The 23,819-nt window shown below is 37.8% G+C and overlaps 1 protein-coding gene across 1 annotated transcript in view; it reads left to right on the top strand.

Annotated features, from left to right (window-relative positions):
* The window catches only part of LOC150083332 (death-associated protein kinase 1-like), a 574,715-nt gene that overhangs the window by 386,641 nt on the left and 164,255 nt on the right, over positions 1-23,819 (top strand). The window contains exons 15-16 of the mRNA XM_090377188.1: positions 20,329-20,427; positions 21,703-21,801. Coding sequence (XP_090233314.1) covers positions 20,329-20,427; positions 21,703-21,801 — 198 coding nt within the window. The remainder of the gene's footprint in view (positions 1-20,328; positions 20,428-21,702; positions 21,802-23,819) is intronic.

Genomic DNA, 23,819 nt, shown 5'->3' with positions numbered 1-23,819 from the left:
AAAGGACTTATGTTACATAAAGAAAAATTAGCACACTTTAGTACCTCTCCTTGTGACTTTCATTAAGGTTTGGCTCAAGTCACTAGTCTTGTTATTGCATTTCATCACTGAATGGAAAACTGGCATCATATCTCCCCTCCATTAATACACTGCTTATTTAGTCATTATTTTATATTTTAATCTTCCTCTAAAGTTTTATTTATGACAAAGGATGTCCAGATTTATATGTTTGTTTTTGGATCTATTTAAATACAGATATACAGTACCCTAATTAACAATGTCATGAACCAGTAGTTTAGAAATTGCATGCTTTTTTAAATAAGTAAGAGATATGAAACATCTAAATCATGGTTATTAAATAAAGGTACTAGGGAACTTAGGGTCTACCATACCAAAGGAAACATTTTAAATTGAGGGATAAAATATATGCAGTAAGTTCTGGAATTTATATGGGAAGTTTTTAAATTGCTTTTCTATAGAAAATTGCTTGGTTGGTGGAGAAATTAATGATTTTAAAAATAAATAAAACTTTATGGAGATCTCTTCCAGTTACTAGAAGTGGCAGACTGTAACTTTTGAAGCATATGATGATTGCATCTATGAAAATGAATTGCATGTTTGATGTAGTATATTTTATAAATCTCATTTGAACAGTTTGAGTATTCTGAATATGATGTTTGTGGTTGGGAGATTTCAAGATATCATACCAGACTTGTCTCCATAGAGAGACAAGTCTGGTATGATATCATCTTAATTCTCCTTTGAGAGAATTAACTATGTACAGAACGTAAAGAGAACTTTGTGGGTTGGAAAAGTTTTACTAAATCTTGACATCAAAATCCTTGAGGCAGAGGAGATTATATTGTTCATATGGACTCCCAGATACAATTTGAAACTAGTAAGAATGCTTAATCAGTAATGGTCTTTATACAACTTAAAACTTCATCATTAGACCTATAAATATAGGAAAATTGGCAGGCAGTGACTTCAGAACTGTGAAATCCACAAACAGCATCCAGAAATGTTGAGTAGTAAATGGTTTTGTGCAATACAGTTACTGATTGTATCGAAAGAGCTTTGCAAGAGTTAAAAGTTTTTAAAGGCTGAAATGAATATGAATGGTTTCATTCCATTTCATCAGCAGATAGAAGTAGCTTAACTGATGTAGGATTGACAATCATTGATGTAAAAAATTTACAGATCAGATGCAATCAGAAAGATTTACCCCAGGGGCTCACATCTAGTGAGTATGGGCTTGACACACCCAGGGTCCTGAGCTGGATATCATCATTCTTCTTTTTCTGGGTGATTCCCTTCTACTCTCTCTCTCTCTCTCTCTCTCTCTCTCTCTCTCTCTCTCTCTCTCTCTCTCTCTCTCTCTCTCTCTCTCTCTCTCTCTCAGGGTAATTCATTATAAATTTTTTTTTTTTGCTGGTGCAGCATAAGCCTCAGGCTTCCTTGCGCCATATGGCTAATAATAAATAAATAAATTATTAATGTAGATTAAAAATAAAAAAGATCAAGAAGAGAGAACTGTGGATTTCTTCTAACGAGAACAAGATAGGAAAAAGACTACATGTTGCACTCCACAATTAGCATTAGCATTAGTAGAGGCATTTGATGCAAGAAAGCAAGCTTATGCAGCATCAGCCAAAAAAAAAAAAATAAATAAATAAATAAATAAAAAATAACCACTTCCACTTCACCCCTCTGTTCGTTCGAAATACCTGTCCAGCTGAGCCTTAAACTTATTTAGGCTATCAACTTCCACGACAAGGGATGGAAGTCTGTTCCATCTACCAACCACCCGCTGGCTAAAGGCAAATTTCCTCACGTCTATCCTACATCTGTCTTTTCTCAATTTGAATTTATGCCATCTCAGGTGATTATTCTGAGCAAGAGGAAGAATCCCATCAGCATTGAGCATGCTCAAACCATTCTGATAGAGGCTTTATACACCTCTATCAGATCACCTCGCCGGTGCCTAGTCTCCAGACACTGTAATTTGCAAAACTTAATCCTTTCTTCGTAAGAGCACCCCTTTGTTCCATTCACTAATCTTGTTGCCCTTCTCTGTACTTGTTCCAGCATCTCTACATCCTTATTAGCATTAGCATTAGCATTAGTAGAGGCATTTGATGCAAGAAAGCAAGCTTATGCAGCATCAGCCAAAAAAAAAAAACCCACTTCACCCCTCTGTTCGTTCAAAATACCTGTCCAGCTGAGCCTTAAACTTATTTAGGCTATCAACCTCCACCACAAGGAATGGGAGTCTGCTCCACCAACCAACTACCCGCTGGCTAAAGGCAAATTTCCGCACGTCTATCCTACATCTGTCTTTCCTCAATTTGAATTTATGCCCTCTCAGGTGATTTTTCTGAGCTAGAGGAAGAATCCCATCAGCATTGAGCATGCTTAAACCATTCAAGGCTTTATACACCTCTATTAGATCACCTCGCTGGTGCCTAGTCTCCAGACACTGTAATTTGCAAAACTTAAGCCTTTCTTCGTAAAAGCACCCCTTTGTTCCATTCACTAATCTTGTTGCCCTTCTCTGTACTCGTTCCAGCAGCTCTACATCCTTCTTGAAATGAGGCCTCCAGACCTGTATACTGTACTCTAGGTGTGACCTGACCATTGCCTTATACAATGGAATAATCACCTCCTTATCCCTGCTGGAAAAATTCCTGTATATCATTGACAATACTCCATGAGCTACTCTTGCAGCTCGTCTGCACTGCTCAGAGAACTTCATATCTGCCTGCACAACCACCCCCAAGTCCCTTTCATTCTCTACCACTGTCAGTGTAGTACCACAGAGTTGATACGTTGCTCTGGGGTTGCTGTTTCCCATGTGTAGTACTTTACATTTGTCAATGTTAAACTTCATTTTCCACCTCTCAGCCCATCTGCTCAACCTTTCCAGATCCTGTTGCAGCAGCATAGTGTCAGTAGTGTCCTTGACAACCCTGCCAACCTTTGTATCATCTGCAAACTTGGACATTAAGCTTGATATACCATCATCAATATCATTTATAAATACAGAAAACAATAATGGACCCAACACTGAGCCCTGAGGGACTCCACTAATAACATTAGTCCACGATGAGCAGTGTCCATTGATTACCACTCTCTGTCTTCTCCCCCTTAACCACCCCTTTATCCATAGCAGCAATTTGCCTCCAATGTCACACTGCTCCAATTTGTGTAGCAGTCTTCCAGGTGCAACAGTATCAAAAGCCTTTCTAAGATCCAAGTATATAATATCAAAGTTATTCCCTGCATCCAGTTCTTTTGTGACTGCATCATAGTATCTAATCAAGTTGGTCAGGCAAGACTTCCCCTTAACAAAAGCATGCTGTGTCTGAGCTATAACTGAAATCTTGTCTAAATGATCCTGCAGTGCTTCTTTAACCAGTGCCTCCATTAATTTCCCTGGAACAGAAGTTAAACTAACAGGTCTGTAATTACCTGTGTCTCCCTTTGATCCTCCTTTGTGGATTGGGGTCACATTTGCACATCTCCAGTCTATGGGTACCTCCCCTGAGTCCAAGGAAGCTCTCATAATTATGGCTAAGGGTTTGCTTACTTCCTTTGCTGCCTCCTTTAATATAACTGGATAGATCCCATCCACCCCGGGTGCCTTTCTTGTGTTTATCTTCAACAGTTTCTCCTCCACTTTACTCCCAGTTATTTCAAGATTCTGTAGCTTACTGCTAGAGTTAAATACACCTCTGGCATTCCCCTTGCTGAATAACTCCTTATGTGTGAATGTCGATGCAAAATATTCATTTAGTTTGTTAGATACCTGAGCAGGATCATCAACAGTTGACCCATCAATATCAAGTGGACCAATCTGATTCATCCCCTTCCTTCTAGAGTTTACATAAGTAAAGAACTCTTTGCTGTTTTTCTTTTCATCCCTTGCCAAGGATTTCTCGTAATCTGCCTTCGCCTGCCTAACCTTCTTTGTAACGTGGTTGCATATCAACTTGTATCTATCATAGGCTTCTGTGTCATGTGTTAATTTGTAAGTATCCCATGCATTTGTCTTCTCTGCCATATGCCTCATTAGTTCATCTGACATCCATTTTGGCCTAAACCTTGAACAATATTTCTTAGTTGGTATGTAAAGCCTAGTAGCTTCCAAGATAAGTTCTTTGAATGCTTCCCATTTTGAATTTGCTGTTGGTAACATCATCAGTTGGTCCCACTGTATAGAATTTAAATACTGTCTCAGTCCATCGTAGTCGCCTTTACGGAAGCAATAACCCTTCCCTTTACCCCTAATGGTAGTTACCTCTTTGAGTAAATCCCACTTCAGCACACTGTGATCACTGCCACCTAGTGGTTCATTTATCTGCAGATTCTTAATGCATGAAGAATCACTGCTGATAATCAAATCAAGAGTATTCCTCCCTCTAGTTGCCTCCCGAACATGCTGATGTAGAAAACAATCATCCAATAAATCCACAAAAGCCCTGCTAGTGTGTGAGTAACCAGCCCCCAAATTCCAGTCAATATCTGGGAAATTAAAATCTCCCATTATAAGACTCTCTGATTTACTGGCCCACTCTATTTCCATGTACAGTTCCTTATTATACTCATCAGAGTCATTAGGCCTATAGCACACTCCTACTCTCAATTTTGATCTCCCAATGCTTATGTCACACCAAACTGACTCAACACTGCACTGTCTAGCGATGTCGACTGGCTTCACTTCCTTGGTTTTTATGTGTTTCTTAACTAATAGCATAACCCCTCCCCCCTTCCTATCCTTTCTGTAGACGTTGTACTCCCCAAATTGCAGTTCTGCATCCCTTATATCTGTGTGACACCACGTCTCCGATATCCCAACAATATCTGCCTTTGATGTTTTGAGCAATACCTCAAATTCATCAAATTTATTTACTAAACTCCTAGCATTGGTGTACACGCAAGTATACCTGCACCCGTTTCTATTCTTAGCTACCCTAACACAACCCATGTGTTTACTTGTACCGCAATGGCTCCCAGCAGTCTCTGAAATACCATGAATCTTGTTTTTCAGGCTTCTGCTCATTCTAATAGAAGCAGTGCAAGAATCTCTTTCACCTCTGCCAGTGGCTACTGTCAATCTATTGGTCTTTGTCTCCCCCCCAAGCTAGCAGTTTTCCGACCCACCTAACACTGCCTCGATAGCATCAGCAAATATTCTTGCACCCTTTCTATTTAAGTGTATCCCATCCCTGTAGAAGCAATCTCTCCTGTTAACAAGTACGGTCCAGGCTGAAAAAAATTCTACCTCTTGAGCCTTGCACAATCTTTCCAGGGCCGAATTGATCGACAAGGCTCTCATCATATACTCCCTCCTATCGTGTCTGGGCAGAATTGCAGACACTTTCAAATTCAACCCTAATTCTCAGCTTTTGTTCAACAGTGACCTGTACTTGTTAAGTAATTCTGCCGGTCTCCTACTCTTAATATTATTAGTGCCAACGTGTACAACTATATCACCTTTTGTGCCCTTAAAATCCTTCTTGAAATGATACCTCCAGACCTGTATACAGTACTCTAGGCGTGGTCTGACCATTGCCTTATACAAGGGAATAATCACCTCCTTATCCCTGCTAGAAAAATTCCTATATATCATCGACAATACACCATGAGCTACTCTTGCAGCCTGTCAGCACTGCTCAGAAAACTTCATATCTGCCTGCACAACCACCCCCAAGTCCCTTTCATTCTCTACCACTGTTAATGTAGTACCACAGAGTTGATACGTTGCTCTGGGGTTGCTGTTTCCCATATGTAGTACTTTACATTTGTCAATGTTAAACATCATTTGCCACCTCTCAGCCCATCTGCTCAACCTTTCCAGATCCTGTTGCAGTAGCATAGTGTCAGTAGTGTCCTTGACAACCCTGCTAACCTTTGTATCGTCTGCAGACTTGGACATTAAGCTTGATATACCATCATCAATATCATTTATAAATACAGAAAACAATAATGGACCCAATACTGAACCCTGAGGGACTCTACTAATAACATTAGTCCACGATGAGCAGTGTCCATTGATTACCACTCTCTGTCTTCTCCCCCTCAACCACCCCTTTATCCATAGCAGCAATTTGCCTCCAATGCCACACTGCTCCAATTTGTGCAGCAGCCTTCCATGTGCAACAGTATCAAAAGCCTTTCTAAGATCCAAGTATATAATATCAAAGTTATTCCCTGCATCCAGTTCTTTTGTGACTGCATCATAGTATCCAATCAAATTGGTCAGGCAAGACTTCCCCTTAACAAAACCATGCTGTGTCTGAGCTATAACTGAAGTCTTGTCTAGATGAACCTGCAGTGCTTCTTTAACCAGTGCCTCCATTAATTTTCCAGGAATAGAAGTTAAACTAACAGGTCTATAATTACTTGTGTCGCCCTTTGATCCTCCTTTGTGAATTGGGGTCACAATTACTCAAGCATATATGTTAGATAAGTATTCAGAAAAGCAAATTAACATTGGAGCATTGATTCCATGGAGTTTCACTTTCTAAAATAACAAGGTCAAAGTCTGTACTCATATCAGCTTTAGTTACTTACAGAAAAAATGGTATTTGTTTGTGACACAATCCATGTGAGTGAAGAAATAGTATTATTAGTGACAAATGATGCAAGAAAGCAAACTTTATACAGCATCAGCAAAAAAAAAAAAAACCCTTCACCTGCATTTCCTCTAATAGGTTGCTTAGTTCTTCCTTGAATTTATTCAAGTTATCCTCTTCCACTACAATGGATGGAAGGTTGTTTCAACAACTACCCATTGACTGAATGCAAACTTGGTCATATCTGTCCTGTAACTACATACCCTCAGTTTAATTTTATTTACTCTCGTGTATATTCTGAGCAAGAAGAGGGACACCATCAATGTTTAACTTATTCAATCCATTGAAAGCCTTAAACAACTCAATCACATATCCTCGCAGGTGTCTAGTCTCCAGACCTTAGTTTGCAGAACTGAAGCCTTTTGTGCTAAGAGCACCCTTTTGTTCCCCTGTTTAATCTCATTTCTGTTCTCTGCACCTGATCTACATAATTACTAAAATAAGGTCTCTAGACTTGTATACAGTACTCAAAATATGACCTGATGATTGCTTTGTTCAATGGGACAATCAGCTCCTTATCTCTGCTGACAAAATTCCTGTATTTCATTGACAAAATACCACGACCTCTCCTTGAAGATCATCTGCCCTGCTCAGAGAACTTCATGTCTAATTGTACAATTGCCCCCAATCTGTTTCATTCTCCACTGTTCTTGAGTTTATTACTATTGCACAGTTGGTGTCTTATTCTGGGTTTACTGCTATCTGTATGCATTACCGCACATTTGTCAGGTTAAACTTCAATTGCCACTTCTCAGCACATCAGACTAATTTTTCTAGATCTTGTTAGCATTAGCAGAGGCATATGATGCAAGAAAGTAAGCTTATACAGCATCAGCCAAAAAAAAAAAAATAATAAAATAAATAAATAAAATAACCCTTTCCATTTCACCCATCTATTTGATCCAAAAGTTTGTCCACTTCTTCCTTGAATATATTTAAGCTATCAACTTGCACAATGACAGATGGAAGTTTGTTCCAGAAATCAAATACTCGCTGGCTAATTTCTGCACATCTGTTCTACAATTTGAACAGATGTGCAGAAATTAGCCAGCTCCCTTAGGTTTGTAATCTGAGCAAGAGGAAGAATCCCATCAGCATTGAGCTTGCCCAAACCATTTAAAGCCTTATACATCTCAATCAGATCAACTCACAGGTGCCAAGTCTCCAGATGCTGAAATTTGCAGAACTTAAGCCTTTCTTTGTAAGAGCACCCCTTTTGTTCCCCTCATCGGTTTTGTTGCCATTCTGTGTACTCGTTCTGGCAACTCTACATCCTTCCTAAAATTAGGCCTCCGGACCTGTACGCAGGACTCAAGGTGTGGCTTGACCATTGCCTTATACAAAGGGATAATCACTTCCTTATCCTTGCTAGCAAAATTCCTGTATATCATTGACTAGACCTCATGATCTGCTCTGGCAGTCAGTCTGCAATGCTCAGAAAATTTCATATCTGACTGCACAATTACTCTCAGGTCTTTTTCATTTTCCACTGCACTGAGTGTAGTACCACAAAGTTGGTATATTTCTGTGGGATTACTGCTACCCATATGCAGTACTTTGCAGTTTTCAATGTTAAACTTCGGATGCCACTTTTCAACCCATCTGCCCAACTTTTCTAGATCCTGTTGCAGTAGCATACTGTCATTAAAAACCCTGCCAACCTTTGTATCATCTGCAAACTTCGACATTAAGCCTAACATACGTTCATGAATATCATTGATAAATATACAAAAGAACATAAGGTATAAGGTATGTTCGTGTCAGATGGCACCTGGGATTTCTCCCATCTCCGCGTGTGTTTCACTGTATCGAGGACAGTACACTGTCAAGCCAGAGACTTGAAAGTGTGTGGGCCGTGTCTGTGCAGTGTGATTTGTTGTGCCCATTGTTTATCCGGCTTATTGGCCGCTAGGCCCCTAGTGGGGCCCGACGTTGCCCATACCCTGCCATGTGGAGGCTAGCCGGGTGTATCCAGTATCACAACAAATTGCTCTGGCAGGTCCTGCCACCTAGTTTCCTGGGATTTCAGTGGCTAGAAACTATTTAAAAAAAAATAAAATAAAATTTGCGTTTGACATTAATGCTTAATGGGATTGCTGTTAGGAAATCGCTGGTTGGGGTTGAATGCTAAATAGGTCGGGCAAAAATATATGTTAGGCGCCTCCGTAGCCAGGTGGGAAGGAGCAGCAGTGCGTAGCACACGCTTCTTGATTAGACTGGGGTTCGAGCCCGTCACCACCAAATACGGAGGATGCGGAAAGGTTAAGGAATGACCACCGCATATCCTGGAGCAATATGGTCTTAGTTGCTAATGCTCCTAAAAACCAAACAACAACAACAGCTATATGCTAGATAAAAGCTAATAGCATTAGTTGTCTTAGAGATTTACAGGAACCGGTAGAATTTAGACGTTGATTAGAATTTGGCAGCATTGTTAAGAGTGTACTCAGTCGATTTAGCGAGAGAGGGAGGGAGACTGAAGACTGGGGGGAAAACAGATAGAAGAATAGGGATGATAGAGTAGGCATCCCTAAAGAGGTCAGTGGAGACGAGCCAACCAGGCGAAGTAGGGGGGTAGGCAGGGAGGAGAGGAGACAGAGATCCGTCTCCTCCCTCCCCTGCCTGGGGATGGGGTTTTAAAGGGAACCAGGTTAGAGTACCCAGTTCAGTTTCCCAATGGCGCATTGGCAGCAAAGCCGCAGAATGCCTTCATCGGTGTCATGTCCAAGGAGTGTCGAATCCGGTATGAAGGTTAAGCTGCCCATCCCGCTCCGGGGGTGGGATATGTTAGCTGGCAGTGGGGAACCCACCAGGCGAGGGGGTGGGAGAGACACACATTTAGTTCATTCGTAATCTGCATTCTCACTCTAATTGCATTCTTTTTTTTTTTTATCTATTTTTTTTTTTTTATTTTATTATTATTTTTTTTATTTATTTAAAAAAAAAATTTTTTTAAAGTACTTTTTTCTTATTTTATAATATACAAAACAACAAGGTATAAGGTATAAGGTATGTTCGTGTCAGACGGCACCTGGGATTTCTCCCATCTCCGCGTGTGTTTCGCTGTATCGAGGACAGTACACTGTCAAGCCAGAGACTTGAAAGTGTGTGGGTCGTGTCTGTGCAGTGTGATATGTTGTGCCCATTGTTTATCCGGCTTATTGGCCGCCAGGCTCCTAGTGGGGCCTGACGTTGCCCATACCCTGCCACGTGGAGGCTAGCCGGGTGTATCCAGTATCACAACAATTTGCTCTGGCAGGTCCTGCCACCTAGTTTCCTGGGATTTCAGTGGCTAGGGCCTATTAAAAAAAAAAAAAAAAAAAAAGTTTATGCATTTGACATTAATGCTTAATGGGATTGATGTTAGGAAATCGCTGGTTAGGGTTGAACACTAAAGAGATGTGTTAAAGGCCAAATAGGTCGGGCAAAATTTTGATGTTATTAAATTTAGACATGTAACGCTAGATAAAAGCTGATAGTTAGATATCTTAGAGATTTGCACAAAAACGGTAGAATTTAGACGTTGGTATACAAAACAACAATGGGTCCAACACCGAACTCCACTAATAACATTAGTCCATGGAGAGCAGTGTCCATTGATTACCACCCTCTATCCTCCCACTCAGCCATCCATTTATTCATAGCAGCAATTTGTCCATAATGTTACACTGCTCTGATTTGTACAGCAGTCTTTTATGTGTAACAGTATCAAAAGCTTTCCTGAAATCCAAGTATATGATGTTTTAACAATTATATTTGATGTGTAAACATCTTTGGCCGGCACCTACTAAATTTCAGATGGTAGTAAAATCAGTTTGTTACAATTTTATGAAACTGAGTTGGGGGAGGAGATCGCACAAAGGATCATGGGAGTTGATCTTGAATGTGCTCTGAGCTAGCATAAACCAGCTGGTTGTGGAAAAACGTTTATGATTTGGGGCATACCACTTAGGTGGCTTTGGGCTAACCATTGCCACCCATTGAAACCTTTTGGTAACCAGAGAAATGGATATCTTGAGGGCAGTGATCTTGGATGGATGTGCTCAGAGCTGGCATAAACCAGCTCTGTGTGCTGACTCTCTTTAAACATTACAGCTGTCAGTTGCAGGCTCCGAAAAAAACGATAAGTGTTTGCCTTTTTATTTACATAATTGTTATTTTATATTTTACTTAATACGTAGTCTTATAGTTATAGTTACGCTGGTTATTTTTATTTTAATTTAGATAAACAGTTTTTGTAGATATACGTAATACTTAATAACCGTTATTTCGTTTGAATCTTGCAGCCATTGTTTTTGTATATAGTGGTAGGGAATTCAAATTTTTAATTGAGGTAGTTAGGTAGCTCTAACGTATAATTTATAGAGTATTACGCTTCACTGTTTCTATTAGATAGCGTAGTATTGACATTTAATTAATTTAATTTAATGATTTTATTAATTTAAAGTATCATGCCCCAAACTAGAGCAGCAAAGCAATGGGCTCAAAGTGGCAGGAGTGCTGTGACTCGGGGGAGAACTGAGGGGGGCGATTCTCCAACGCATCACAGCCTAAAAAAATGTGCAACTTGTGAAATGTTTGCCGAACTCTCTGGAACGGAACATGACATTGCCATGGGGGATGTCTTTGTGTGCGCGCGATGTAAGGAGTGTAAGGAAATCAGGTGACAACTCAGCGTTGTTATGGGCCTATATGAGAGTTTGAAGGACAGGGTGGATGCCCTCGAAAGATCTAAATTGAGGGGCCCATCAGGCTCTCAGCTGCCCACATCAACTAGTAAGACTTTTTTGGATTTATTGGATGATTGTTTTCTGCAGCAGCATGTTCGAGAGGCAACCAGAGAGGATAATACTCTTGATCTAGTTATCAGCAGTGATCATTCGTGTATTAAGAGTTTGCAGATAAAGGAACCACTAGATGGCAGTGATCACAGTGTACTGATGTGGGATTTACTTAAAGATTTAATTACCATCAGGGGTAAAGGAAAGGGTTTTTGCTTCCGTAAAGGTGAGTACAGTGGTCTCCGACAGTTTTTAAATTCTGTACAGTGGGATAAACTGACGATGTTACCAACAGTAAATTCTAAGTGGGAAGCATTGAAGGAATTAATCGTGGAAGCTACTAAAAGTTTCATACCTATTAAGAAATATTGTTCAAGGTTTAGGCTTAAATGGTTATCTAATGAACTAATGAGACTCGTAATAGAGAAGAAAAATGCATGGGATGCATATAAATTATCAAGCGACTCAGAAGCCTATAGCAGATATAAGCTAGTCTGTAATCAGATGACAAAGGAGGTTAGGCAGGCGAAGGCAGATTACGAGAAATCCTTGGCAAAAAATGCTAAGAAAAACAGCAAGGATTTCATTACTTATATAAACTCTAAAAGGAAGGGGATTAATCTGATTGGTCCACTTGACATCGATGGTTCGACTGTTGATGATCCTGCTCAGATAGCAAACAAACTGAATGAGTATTTTGCATCTACATTCACACATGAGGAATTATTAAGGTTTGAAAATGGCAGAAGGTTATCAAATTGTAACAGGATACTTAATGATTTTGTAATGACTGAAAGCAAATTGGAGGAGAAATTGTTGAAGTTAAACATAAGAAAAGCACCTGGGGTGGATGGGATCTATCCAGTTATATTAAAGGAGGCGGCAAAGCAACTAAGCAAACCCTTAGCCATAATTATGAGAGCGTTCCCATGGGGAGGTTCCCATGGGCTGGAGATGTGCAAATGTATCCCCAATTCACAAAGGGGAATCGAAGGGTGACACGAGTAATTACAGACCAGTTAGTTTAACTTCTGTTCCGGGTAAAATAATGGAGTCACTGGTTAAAGATGCATTGCAGGATCATCTAGACAAGACTGCAGCAATAATTCAGACACAGCATGGGTTTGTTAAGGGAAAGTCTTGATATCATATATTTAGATTTCAGGAAAGCTTTTGACACTGTTGCGCATGGAAGACTATTGTACAAATTGGAGCAGAATAGTATTAAGGGTAAGTTTCTACAATGGATAAAAGTATGGTTAAGTGGGAGAAGACAGGGGGTGGTAATCAATGGGTGCTGCTCTTCTTGGACTAATGTTATTAGTGGAGTCCCACAGGGTTCGGTGTTAGGTCCACTGTTGTTTTGTATATTTATCAATGATATTGATGAAGGTATGTCAGGCTTAATGTCGAAGTTTGCAGATGATACAAAGGTTGGCAGGGTTGTTAATGACAGTAATGGCAGTGTGCTACCGCAACAGATCTAGATAATTTGGGCAGATGGGCTAAGAAGTGGCAACTGAAGTTTAACCTTGACAAATGCAAAGTACTGCATATGGGTAGAAGTAACCCCAGAGAAACGTACCAACTGTGTGGTACTACGCTTAAGGTTGTAGAAAATAAAAAAGACCTGGGAGTAATTGTTCAGTTAGATGTGAAGTTTTCTGAGCAATGCAGACAGGCTGCCAGGGCAGGTCATGGGGTTTTGTCAATGATATATAGGAATTTTGCTAGCAGGGAAAAGGAGGTGATTATCCCTCTATAAGGCAATGGTCAGGCCATGCCTTGAGTACTGCGTACAGGTCTGGAGGCCTCATTTTAGGAAAGATGTAGATTTACTTGAGCGTGTACAGAGAAGGGCAACAAGATTGGTGAGGGGAATGAAGGGATCCTCTTACCAAGAGAAGTTTAAGTTCTGCAAATTGCAGTGGCTGGAGACTAGGCACCTGCGTGGTGATCTGATTGAGGTGTATAAGGCCTTGAATGGGTTGAGCACGCTGAATTCTGATGGGATCCTTCCAAATGTTCAGATTACGAACCTAAGGGGGCATAAATTCAAATTAAGAAAAGACAGATGTAGATTAGATGTGCGGAAATTTGGCTTTAGCCAGCTGGTGGTTAATTGCTGGAACAAACTGCCATCTGTCGTTGTGGAAGTTGATAGGTTGAATAAATTTAAGGAGGAACTGGACAGGCGTTTGGAGGGAATGGTGTAATTTTTTTTTTTTTTTGCTGATGCTGCATAAGCTCATATACTTGCTTTCTTGCATCAAATGCCACTGCTACTACTACTACTACTATTTATCACTAACATTGATTTGGTAGAGTAAGTAGCGGGTATGAGCATAAATTACATTGTTCATGATTTTGGTTCTAGCTGTTCAAAATTTAATAGGTGTCATCAAAATATGTTTACACATAAAACATCTTTCGTGCAAACAGGATACACACGTTTTTTTTTTTTTTGCATCCAGTTTCTTAGTGATCACATTGTAGTATCTAATCCAATTGGTCAGACAAGATAAACCCTTAACAGACCCATGCTGTTTATTAACTATAACTGCTGTCTTGTTTAGATGATCCTGCAAGGTTTTTTAACCAGTGACTCCATTTTTTTTCCAAGAACAGAAGTTTAACAGGTCTGTAATTACGCGTGCCGCCCTCTGATTTTCCTTTGTGAATTTGTGATACATTTGCATATCTCCAGTCCATGGGGACCTCATCTGAATCCAGAGATGCTCTCATAATAATAGATAAGGGTTTGCTTACTTCCTTTGCTGCCTCCTTTAATATAACTGGATAGATCTCATCCATCCCAAGTGCCCTTCTTATGTTTAACCTCAACAATTTCTCCTCCACTTAGCTCTCAGTTATTACAAAATCCATTAGTTCTCTATTGGAGTTTGATAAATGTCTGGAATTCCTCTCCCTAAATAACTCCTTGTGTGTGAATTTAGATGCAAAATACTCATTCAGTTTTTCAGCTACCTGAGCAGGATCATCAACAGTCGAAACATGGATATCAAGTGAACCAATCTTATTCATCCCCTTCCTTCTAGAGTTTACATAAGTAAAGGTGTTTTTGATGTTCTTTGCATTCTTTGCCAAAAATTTCTCATAGTCTGCCTTAGCTTGTCTAATCTGCTTTATCTGCTTGATAATCTGCTTGATCTGCTTGGTCTAATCTGCTTGATATACAGGAATTTTTCTAGCAGGGATAAGGAGGTGATTATTCCCTTGTATAAGGCAATGGTTAGGCCACATCTTGAGTACTGTATACAGGTCTGGAGGCCTCATTTCAAGAAGGATGTAGAGCTGCTGGAACGGGTACAGAGAAGGGCAACAAGATTAGTAAATGGAACAAAGGGTTGCTCTTACGAAGAAAGGCTTAAGTTTTGCAAATTACAGAGTCTGGAGACTAGGCACCGGCGAGGTGATCTGATAGAGGTGTATAAGGCTTTGAATGGTTTGAGCATGCTCAATGCCAATGGGATTCTTCATCTTTCTCAGAATAATCACCTCAGAGGGCATAAATTCAAATTGAGGAAGGACGGATGTCGGATAGATGTGCGGAAATTTGCCTTTGGCCAGCGGGTGGTTGGTTGGTGGAACCGACTTCCATCACTTGTTGTTGAAGTTGATAGCCTAAACAAATTTAAAGCTCAACTGGACAGGTATTTCGAACGAACGGAGGGGTGAAATGGGAGAGGGGTTTTTTTTGGCTGATGCTGAATAAGCTTGCTTTCTTGCATCATATGCCTCTACTAATGCTAATGCTAATCACCCTGGCGACTCACATCTGGTGAGCGTGCTTGGCACACCCTGGGTCCTGAGCTGGATATCATCATTCTTCTCTTTCTTGATGATTTCCCCCCCCCCCTCTCTTTTTCTCAGGGTGACTCAGGATTTTTCTTTGGTGCAGCATAAGCCTCAGGCTTCCTTGCACCGTATGGCTAATAATAATAATAATGACTTGATTACAGACTAGCTTATATCTAGCATAGGCCTCTGTGTCGCTTGATAATTTATATGCATCCCATGCATTTTTCTTCTCTCCAATGAGTCTCATTAGTTTATATGGCATCCATTTAGGCCTAAACCTTGAACAGTGTTTCTTAGATGGAACAAAAAGCCTAGTAGCTTCCAAGATTACTTCCTTGAATGCTTCCCATTTAGAATTTCAGATGGAGCATGTTACAGCGACTAGATACCATTCACCATAGTGCTCTTTGCATCAATTTATAGCTTGTGTACTGGCGCATTATAGCCTTAGTTGCTAATGCGCCAATAAAAAATCAACCAACCAACCAACCTAGCTTGTGTACAGATGCATTTGAACTTTCATTGCATCTTCGATGAGATTTCCTACTTTGTATGTATGTGGCAAAAATATACAGTCAGCCATCACATCCAAACATTATTCATGATCCACTATGGACAAGTAATTAAGATTTCAAGCCAAATGAAAATAAACCAGTAGGACTGCATCTCAGACACTTTGAGTTTGGTAAATACATTTTCATCACATTTTTACAGTAGATATAAATTGAGAACCTCCTTGACTGCCGACTATGCCTTTGTCTATATCATTTCTTACAAACTGGAAGGAAAAGGACACATTTCCGATTGTTATACAGATGCTCCACACAATGCACAGCTTCGAAAATAGAAACAGTTATCAGATTTACACGGATGGATCAATATCAAACAACTCAATAGGTGTGGCAGTAGTTTTTCCATAATATACTATATCTCTCTCCTTGCCTTATGTTTGCAGTATTTTCACAGCAGAACTGTATGCTATTAAACTAGCACTGGATGGTATTAGCAAGAACCAACTTCTTGCTAATACCTCCTGCCTTAATCTATACTGACTCCCTTATTGCAATAGTAACTCTCCAGAATAGCAAATACTTCTCAAACTCTTTGAACATCTTAAAAAAACAACTCAAAAATTTTCATATTGAAATTCCAGGAAATAATCATGCAGATCAAACTGCAAAAAATCAGATCTTTATACACAAGATAACTTTCAATTTGTATCTTTTATAGATTATAGGGATGTCTTTTGTGCCAAATACTTCCATTTGGACACAACTTTGGAGAGATCAACCTTGCAATAAACTCCACAGAATAAAAAAAAGATCAGTGTTTATCCGCATATATTGTCTGTAAACTGCATGTGTTCTGAGGTTGATTTTCTTTGTGCTGGATGAAAAACCCAAGGTTCCGGGACGGGGGAACCATGCTACCCTCACCTTAGATCAACTAACTCAGCCATGTTGTGAAAAAGGCCCTTAAAAATTCTTCAAATCATCAACAGGACTCGAACACATCTTTTTCAACCGGTATGGGGAGGATGGTGAGCCTACCAACTGTGCTACCCATGATGGCTTTCAGATAAGGTCTGTTGAATTTAAAACATATATTGTTGTGTTTCAGAAGTGCGGAAATTGCCTCAACAAATTTTGCTGTATGTATGGCTCTTTCCTAACTAAATCACAGCAGCATGCAATTGCAACAGATATTCTAAAAATTTACCAGTTATACTTAGGCTATCTGCTAGGTGACCAGAATAAGGTATGGACAGCCACGCATATTATTTGTGTTGCTTGTTCAAATGGATTATGTGACTGGATGTACAAAAGGAGAAAGTCAGTGACATTTGTCATACCCATTTTGGCTCCCTCCACATCATGGTGGGAGCCAAAAGACCATGATGATGATTGTTACTTTTTAATTTGAATGCCTAGATTTTTAGTAAAGAATAAGAATAAGATTTTTTATTAAAATCAGGATTTTCATCTTCTGAAGAATCTAGTCCAAGATTCTTTTGAAGATGAAATGGAATATGATAAAGGAACAGTTGACAGAGACCTGAGAATTTCAGCAGATTCTGAAGGCACACATAACAAACAGATGTCAGAATGGGAGCTGTCTATCCAAGATGAGTTGAATGAACATTTGAAATCTCGCCCTCTCCTATGGTAAAGCCAAACTTCTTGCCTCATGGTTAAGAAAACACATGGTTAAGAAAAATGTCAGTGTCTCACTATCAAAAAAGAAACTACGTTTTGGTAACGTTCTTTACATTAAATAGTCCGCTCTACTACTGCCATTGTACCAATGGGGTTTTTACAAAATTGTCGCAAGTACATTACATCTGAATGGCACCTCTATATTAGCACCTAACAGTGAAATTTTAAAGTTGATCTCTTGCATAATGGGAATTTAGTCATGTTCTCTTGCTTAATGGGAACAAAACATGTTGACTGGATGTACTGCCTTAGATTTAATATGCTTCTTAACTAAGAGCATAACCTCTCCTGTTCTGTCTGTCCTTCCTGTATATATTGTACTCCCAAATTCAAATTCAGCATCATATCTGAGTGACGCCATGTCTCTGCCATCCCTACAATGCCTGCATTTATTGACTTAATCAGTACTTCAAATTCATTAAGTTTATTTACAATGCTCCTGGCATTAGTGTACATGCAAGTATACATGCCCTTACTCTTAGTTACCCTTACACAGCCCGTGTATTCACTTGTTCCATGATGACCTATATCCGGGCCTGAAATCCCTGACACCTTACTTTCCAGGCTGCTGGATTTTCCAATAGAAGCAGTGCATGAATCACTTTCACTTCTGCCTGCAGTTCTGGTTAACCTGTTAGTCTGTGTATCCCCCCCCATGCTAGCAGTTTTCTGACCCACCTATCACTGCCTTGATAGTGTCAGCAAATATTCTTGCACCCCTTCTATTTAAATATGTCCCACCCTATAAATACAGTCTCTCCTGTTAACAAGCAATGATAACACAAAGAAAAATTCTACCCCATAATCTTGGACATTCTCTTTAGGGCCAAATTTATTGACAAGGCTCTCAACATGTACTTCCTCCTGTCATTGTAGACATCTTCAAATTCAGTCCTAACTCACGAATTTTCCCAACATTGCCCTGCACTTGTTAAGTAAGTCCTCTGATCTTCCTACTCTTAATATCATTAGTGCCGTAGCCGACCGGGCTAGCCGGGTGGGTAATGTGCCTGCCTGGCAACCCAAAGGTCGCGGGTTCGATTCCCGCCTTGGGCTTGGATCAAAGTACTGCAGAAACCTTGGGAGGTGCATTATGGCCACAGAAGCCTATGCGCCAAAAACTACCAAAAAAAAAAAAAAAATAGTGCCGTCGTGTACAACAGTATCACCTTTTGTACCCTTAAAAGATGATATCTGCTTACTACGTCATCTACTTGTGCCCCTGAAAGACATACCCTGCTACTATTCCACCTATCCTTCTTGCCCAATATATTTCCCATTTCCCTGACAGTAGAGTCACTGACAATAACCACACTCTGTGGGACCAGTGCATTTTGCCTTGGAGGTTTCCTTGGATGTTGCTGAAACTACATTTCTTGCATTCGAATTCAGATTTCTTTCCTTGAAAATCTTGATTTGGTGAGGAACAAAAAGAGTGAATGATTCCAGAACATTAAGTCAGTGGAAAATTTCTGTTAAGGCTTCTGGAATAAATATGTTGGCTGACTGCTGCTGAATGTTGTACTTCAGTATTTCAGACAAGCTGTATCAATGGAAAACATCCTCACAACATTTTTAAATTGTATAAATCTTTTTTTACAATAGTGTACTGTACTATTTTAACTCTGAATATAAAGTGTATTAGTTTTAAAGTGCGAAAGGGATAAAAAATGTTACCTATCTTGTGTTTTGTAATGAGACCATTTTAATTAACTTTTACTGATATTATAAGGAGTTGCATTACAAAAACTGTTATGTACTAGTAAAATATCCAAACACATTTTGAAACAGCAAAACTGATTTGAAAATGTGTTTACATATTTGATAATAAAAAAATAAAAGTTTTATTTTGTTGGTCAGTGTAATTTCCATCTTGTTTGCCCATTTTGTTCTGTGTAAAATAATAAGTTATTTTTGATTTTGAAAGAAAAGTCACTAAAAGTATAAATTTAATGGGAGGGTCAGTCACTCCAAAAGCGACATTCCATGATTTTTTTTTTCAACCAAGCTCTGTTTAATTTGCATCATTGTTACTTGTGCATTGCGTAGGTCGGCGGTTTCCAAAGTGTAGAGTGTGCTCCCCGAACGGGGGCACTGGAGGACATGTTGTTTTAACATGTTTTTAATTTCAAGTGGCCACTTTTTTTTAACTTAGAGTAACTACTTGAAAACTCCAATCTTTGTTTGATTTGTTATATTTCAACAGGTAGCTACATTCATCCCACTAATCAAGGTATGAAGCATATTTTATTTCAGTGTTTGAGATTAAATGTATTAAAGTATATATTAATTATAAAAGTGTGTAAACTCATAGCTAAAGCTTATGTCATATTTATTTATTTGCATTTGTTCTGGAAAGGAATGTGTGAAATTTATAAAATATTTAAGGGAGGCCACAGGTTATAAAAGTTTGGGAACCTCTGGTATGGATTCATCCTTCTTTCCTGTCTGTTATTATGTTATTTGCTTATTATGTTATTGTGCAATTTCTGGGGCTATTCTTGCAGATTGGTGTGGCTGTTTTCTGTAGACATAATCTACTTGGCACAGTGGTGAACTGTATTGCTGTTGAGCATCATCAGTTGTGCAGCATAATCTACACATGCTACATCTAGTAGTCTCCTTTTCACAAACCTTGAATTTGATAACAGCACACTTCTTGCTAATGACTGTTGCAGCAATGGCACCTGTGAGAAGATGATTTCATAAATGTAATAACAAGCAGGAATGTGGTATCTATGCATTGCACAAGTTTTCTATGCTTCCCCCTCCTCTCTCTCTCTCTCTCTCTCTCTCTCTCTCTCTCTCTCTCTCTCTCTCAATGATACTGAAGGATTGATGTAATGTGTTTTTTTGGTCTTCATAATCAAGGAAGAAGAAACTCCTTTACACTGTTCTGCAGCAAGAGGCCATACTGAGTGTGTCAAAAGTCTTTTAGAAGCAGGAGTAAAGACAGATATTGTTGACAAGGTACTATATTAATCTAATATTGGATTTTTAGTCAGATTTCATGAGTTTATTATTTTCTGTTGATATGCCACTGCTTATTAAGGCTCATATAAACAGTTATTTATCCTGCATATTGAGATTTTAGAAATTGATATTTCTTCTTTTTGTACAAAAATCTAAAATCTAAGCAAAAGCAAACAAACTCAGATTACTGATTTTTTAAGGAGAGAAGAAGATACACAAAATCTAGATGCTGCAGAAGAAAGTTCAGAATGTGAAGATATTCTGCAGCAGAGAAAAAGTTCTTGTTTGATTGTGCTTAGCTGCGATGAAGAGGCAGAAAATTGAATGAACGTACATTATCTGACATATATGTATCACAGTTTGCAAGACATTTGTTCAGTTATTACTATTTTTAATAAAAATTAAGAGTTTCCGATAGATATAAAAAAATGGCATATTTTTGTTGGCTTTTGGAATGTAAATCCCATTTTTGTACTGGTTCTTAGTCCTGTATGACACATATGTGTCATACAGGACTAAGAACTAATACAGGACAGGAACTTAACTACAGTGCTATACCGGGGTTACCTGTACTTACATTCTAGAAATTCTGACCATGCCTCTCATGGTCAGAAGAATTTATATAGCATAGCATCTAGGGAAAGAAATTTTTCAAAACTAACATTTAACTTAATGTGGTCAGCTGTACTTCAAGAATGGGTTAACAACTTGGCTTTTTTGTTAATTTAAAATAAAATTACCGCTGAAATATAATGAAATTATTGCCGATTTTTATACTTGGAGCAGTTTTAAGAAGTTATAAATTATTTATAAATAATTTTTCACAATTAGTAATTCATTATTCTGTCTTTACCCTTAGGTGCTCCTAAAATATACAAATGTGAATCAGATTACCCTACATTGCAAGTGATAGTTGGTGGGATGTGGGCCATCTTTTTTTTTTTTTTTTTTTTTTTTTAAACTCGCTAGAGGTGTCCAGCAAATTGTAAGGGTAATTCTACACTCTGGCAGTGATATGACATCTATAACCACCCAGGCAAAAAAAATGTTTTCAGTTATAGATATGACTAAGCTGCTAGAAATATAATCTGTGTTCTGAAAAATTTATAGTAAGTTATCTCCTTGAAAAGCAGTTTGGTAACTGATAGCAACCATAAGATGTCCTAGAATGGGTTATTGCACTTATAAATTAAATAAATTATTAATATTCTGATATGTTTCACATAAATTAGAATTCAAGTATATACATTTAAAATTTGATAACTTTTGTAGAATGGATGTACAGCACTACATTTATCATTAAGAAGACATCATGTTGCAGTTGCTCTGCTGTTATTACAAGCAGGATGCCAAACAGAAATCCTTGATCATGTATGGTTTTACTAATTTTATGATTTAAATTTTGTCTTTTGTTTGTAAACCATATAAAAATATTTTTTTTCTCATTTCATAATATAAGTTGTGTCTAAATCTTTGTTATAAATGTGTGCATTATAAATTTTGAGATAAACCTGAAAAGGGAAGCAAGTAAATATTGAATATGTAATAAATTTTCAATGATTTTTATGTACATAATAGCAAAAATATATGCGCAAGTTTGAAATTTTTTATTTTTTCTTAAAACTTAAAAAGTATCTATGCATTAATAACTTTTGGTTGTATAATACATTAAGAATAGATTAGATATTGATATTATTCAATCAGAATTTAAAAAAAATGATAAAAATTACAGAATCTAACAATAGCGGCACCCCTGTTTGTAGCAAAAACAGTGAGATTGCACCTAACTCTTAAGTAGTCACATAACAGGTGTATACTTTCTTTTTAATTTTTGGAAAACATTTGGAGTTTTTCTTTGAATTCTGCTTGAATAGTGCCAGTATTTCATCTTTTATTGATGGATTGCAATGCTTATTTATTGTATATAACTTTTTAAATTTTGTAAAATATTAAAATTTTCAAAACAGGCTATGTATTTTGCACCTTTTATATTCAAAAAGAACAAAAAAAAATAAAATAAAATATTTATGCTGAAAATTACAAAAAAAAAGATTTTAGATATAAAATAAAACATCATTCTCCTAGTCTGTCCCATTCTACAATTTCATAAACTGTTAGGCGTGTGAAACTTCAAACCTGCAATGCACATTTTTTTCTGCTTAGTGTATTTGTTTTGAAAATAAAATGGTTATATTTAAAAGGTGAAAATAAAAATTTAAAACATTTAGCTCGTTTTAAGATTTTTTATTTTTTCTTAAAATGTGTATTATTTTCTGCTTATTGTGTATTAAATTGTATAAAAATGTAAAAAATTAAAGCATATCATATGTATTCAATACTTACTTTAATTTTCAGGTTTAGTTCAATTGAAATTTGGCACCCTTCACACAACATTTTTTTTTTTTTTTTTTTTTATGAAAACCCTAAACACAAGAGGTATTAGAACCTATAGTACAGTGTTTCTCAACCCGTGTGCCTGAACTTATGTGTTGTCTCTCAACCTGTATGCTTCAAGGTGTGCTGCGGAAAATGCAAATAAAAAAAAATTAATAAATCCAAATTTTATTATAATAATTAATTCAAATAAAAAAATTCATTTATTTACACTGCACCATTCCCAGCCCTTTCCAGCAATCAATGTGACGTCACGTTTTGATTCCTAGTACTAGATCTGTTCACCTTTAAACCTTTATTCACATTTTAATTTCTAGTAGTAGATCAATTCACCTTTATTCCTCTTATCATTTGAGAGACTCTCCCAGACACCCTGCAGTTGTATAAGCACAACTTGTAAGCAGCATAGTAAGAAATTTCCTTTGTGTTTTAAAAGTACTTTTTGTGTTTTTATATCTCTAAAATGTCATATTCAGTTAATTTGTATAGAACAGGTATTTTAAATTAGCTGTATTAGTACATTCTAGAAGTAACTTTTAATTTTTTTAGAAATTATTAGCGATGGATAAATTTTTAGTGAAAGTAAATCAGAAGAGGCAACTTGATAACAACAAGCTTGGAGAAAATGACAAAAACAAAAACGAGCAACCATCAACATCAAAAAAGAAATAATGTCATAAATATTTTATTTATTTTTTTCTTCTTCTTCTTCTTCTTCTTCTTCTTATTATTATTTATTTATTTATTTATTTTTTTATTTATTTATTTTATTTATTTTTTTTGGCTGGTGCAGCATGAGCCATAGGCTTCCTTGCACCATGTGACCATTGCTAATACTAATATGATGATGATAATTTGGCAATGGGGTTTTTGTATACTGGTAACCAAGATTGTCCTCAACCTTTATGTGTGGTATGTGGTTTAAAATTGTCGAATGAATCAGTGGTGCCGAGTAAATTGCAGTGTCATTTTTCTACGAAACACGAGAATTTATC

The sequence above is a fragment of the Mastigoproctus giganteus genome, chromosome 7 (assembly GCF_048544385.1).
Source record: "Mastigoproctus giganteus isolate SK-2022 chromosome 7, ASM4854438v1, whole genome shotgun sequence".
In the NCBI taxonomy this organism is placed as follows: domain Eukaryota; kingdom Metazoa; phylum Arthropoda; class Arachnida; order Uropygi; family Thelyphonidae; genus Mastigoproctus; species Mastigoproctus giganteus.
Note: the sequence above shows the minus strand (reverse complement) of the source record. Positions and strands in the feature narration are given on the sequence as shown.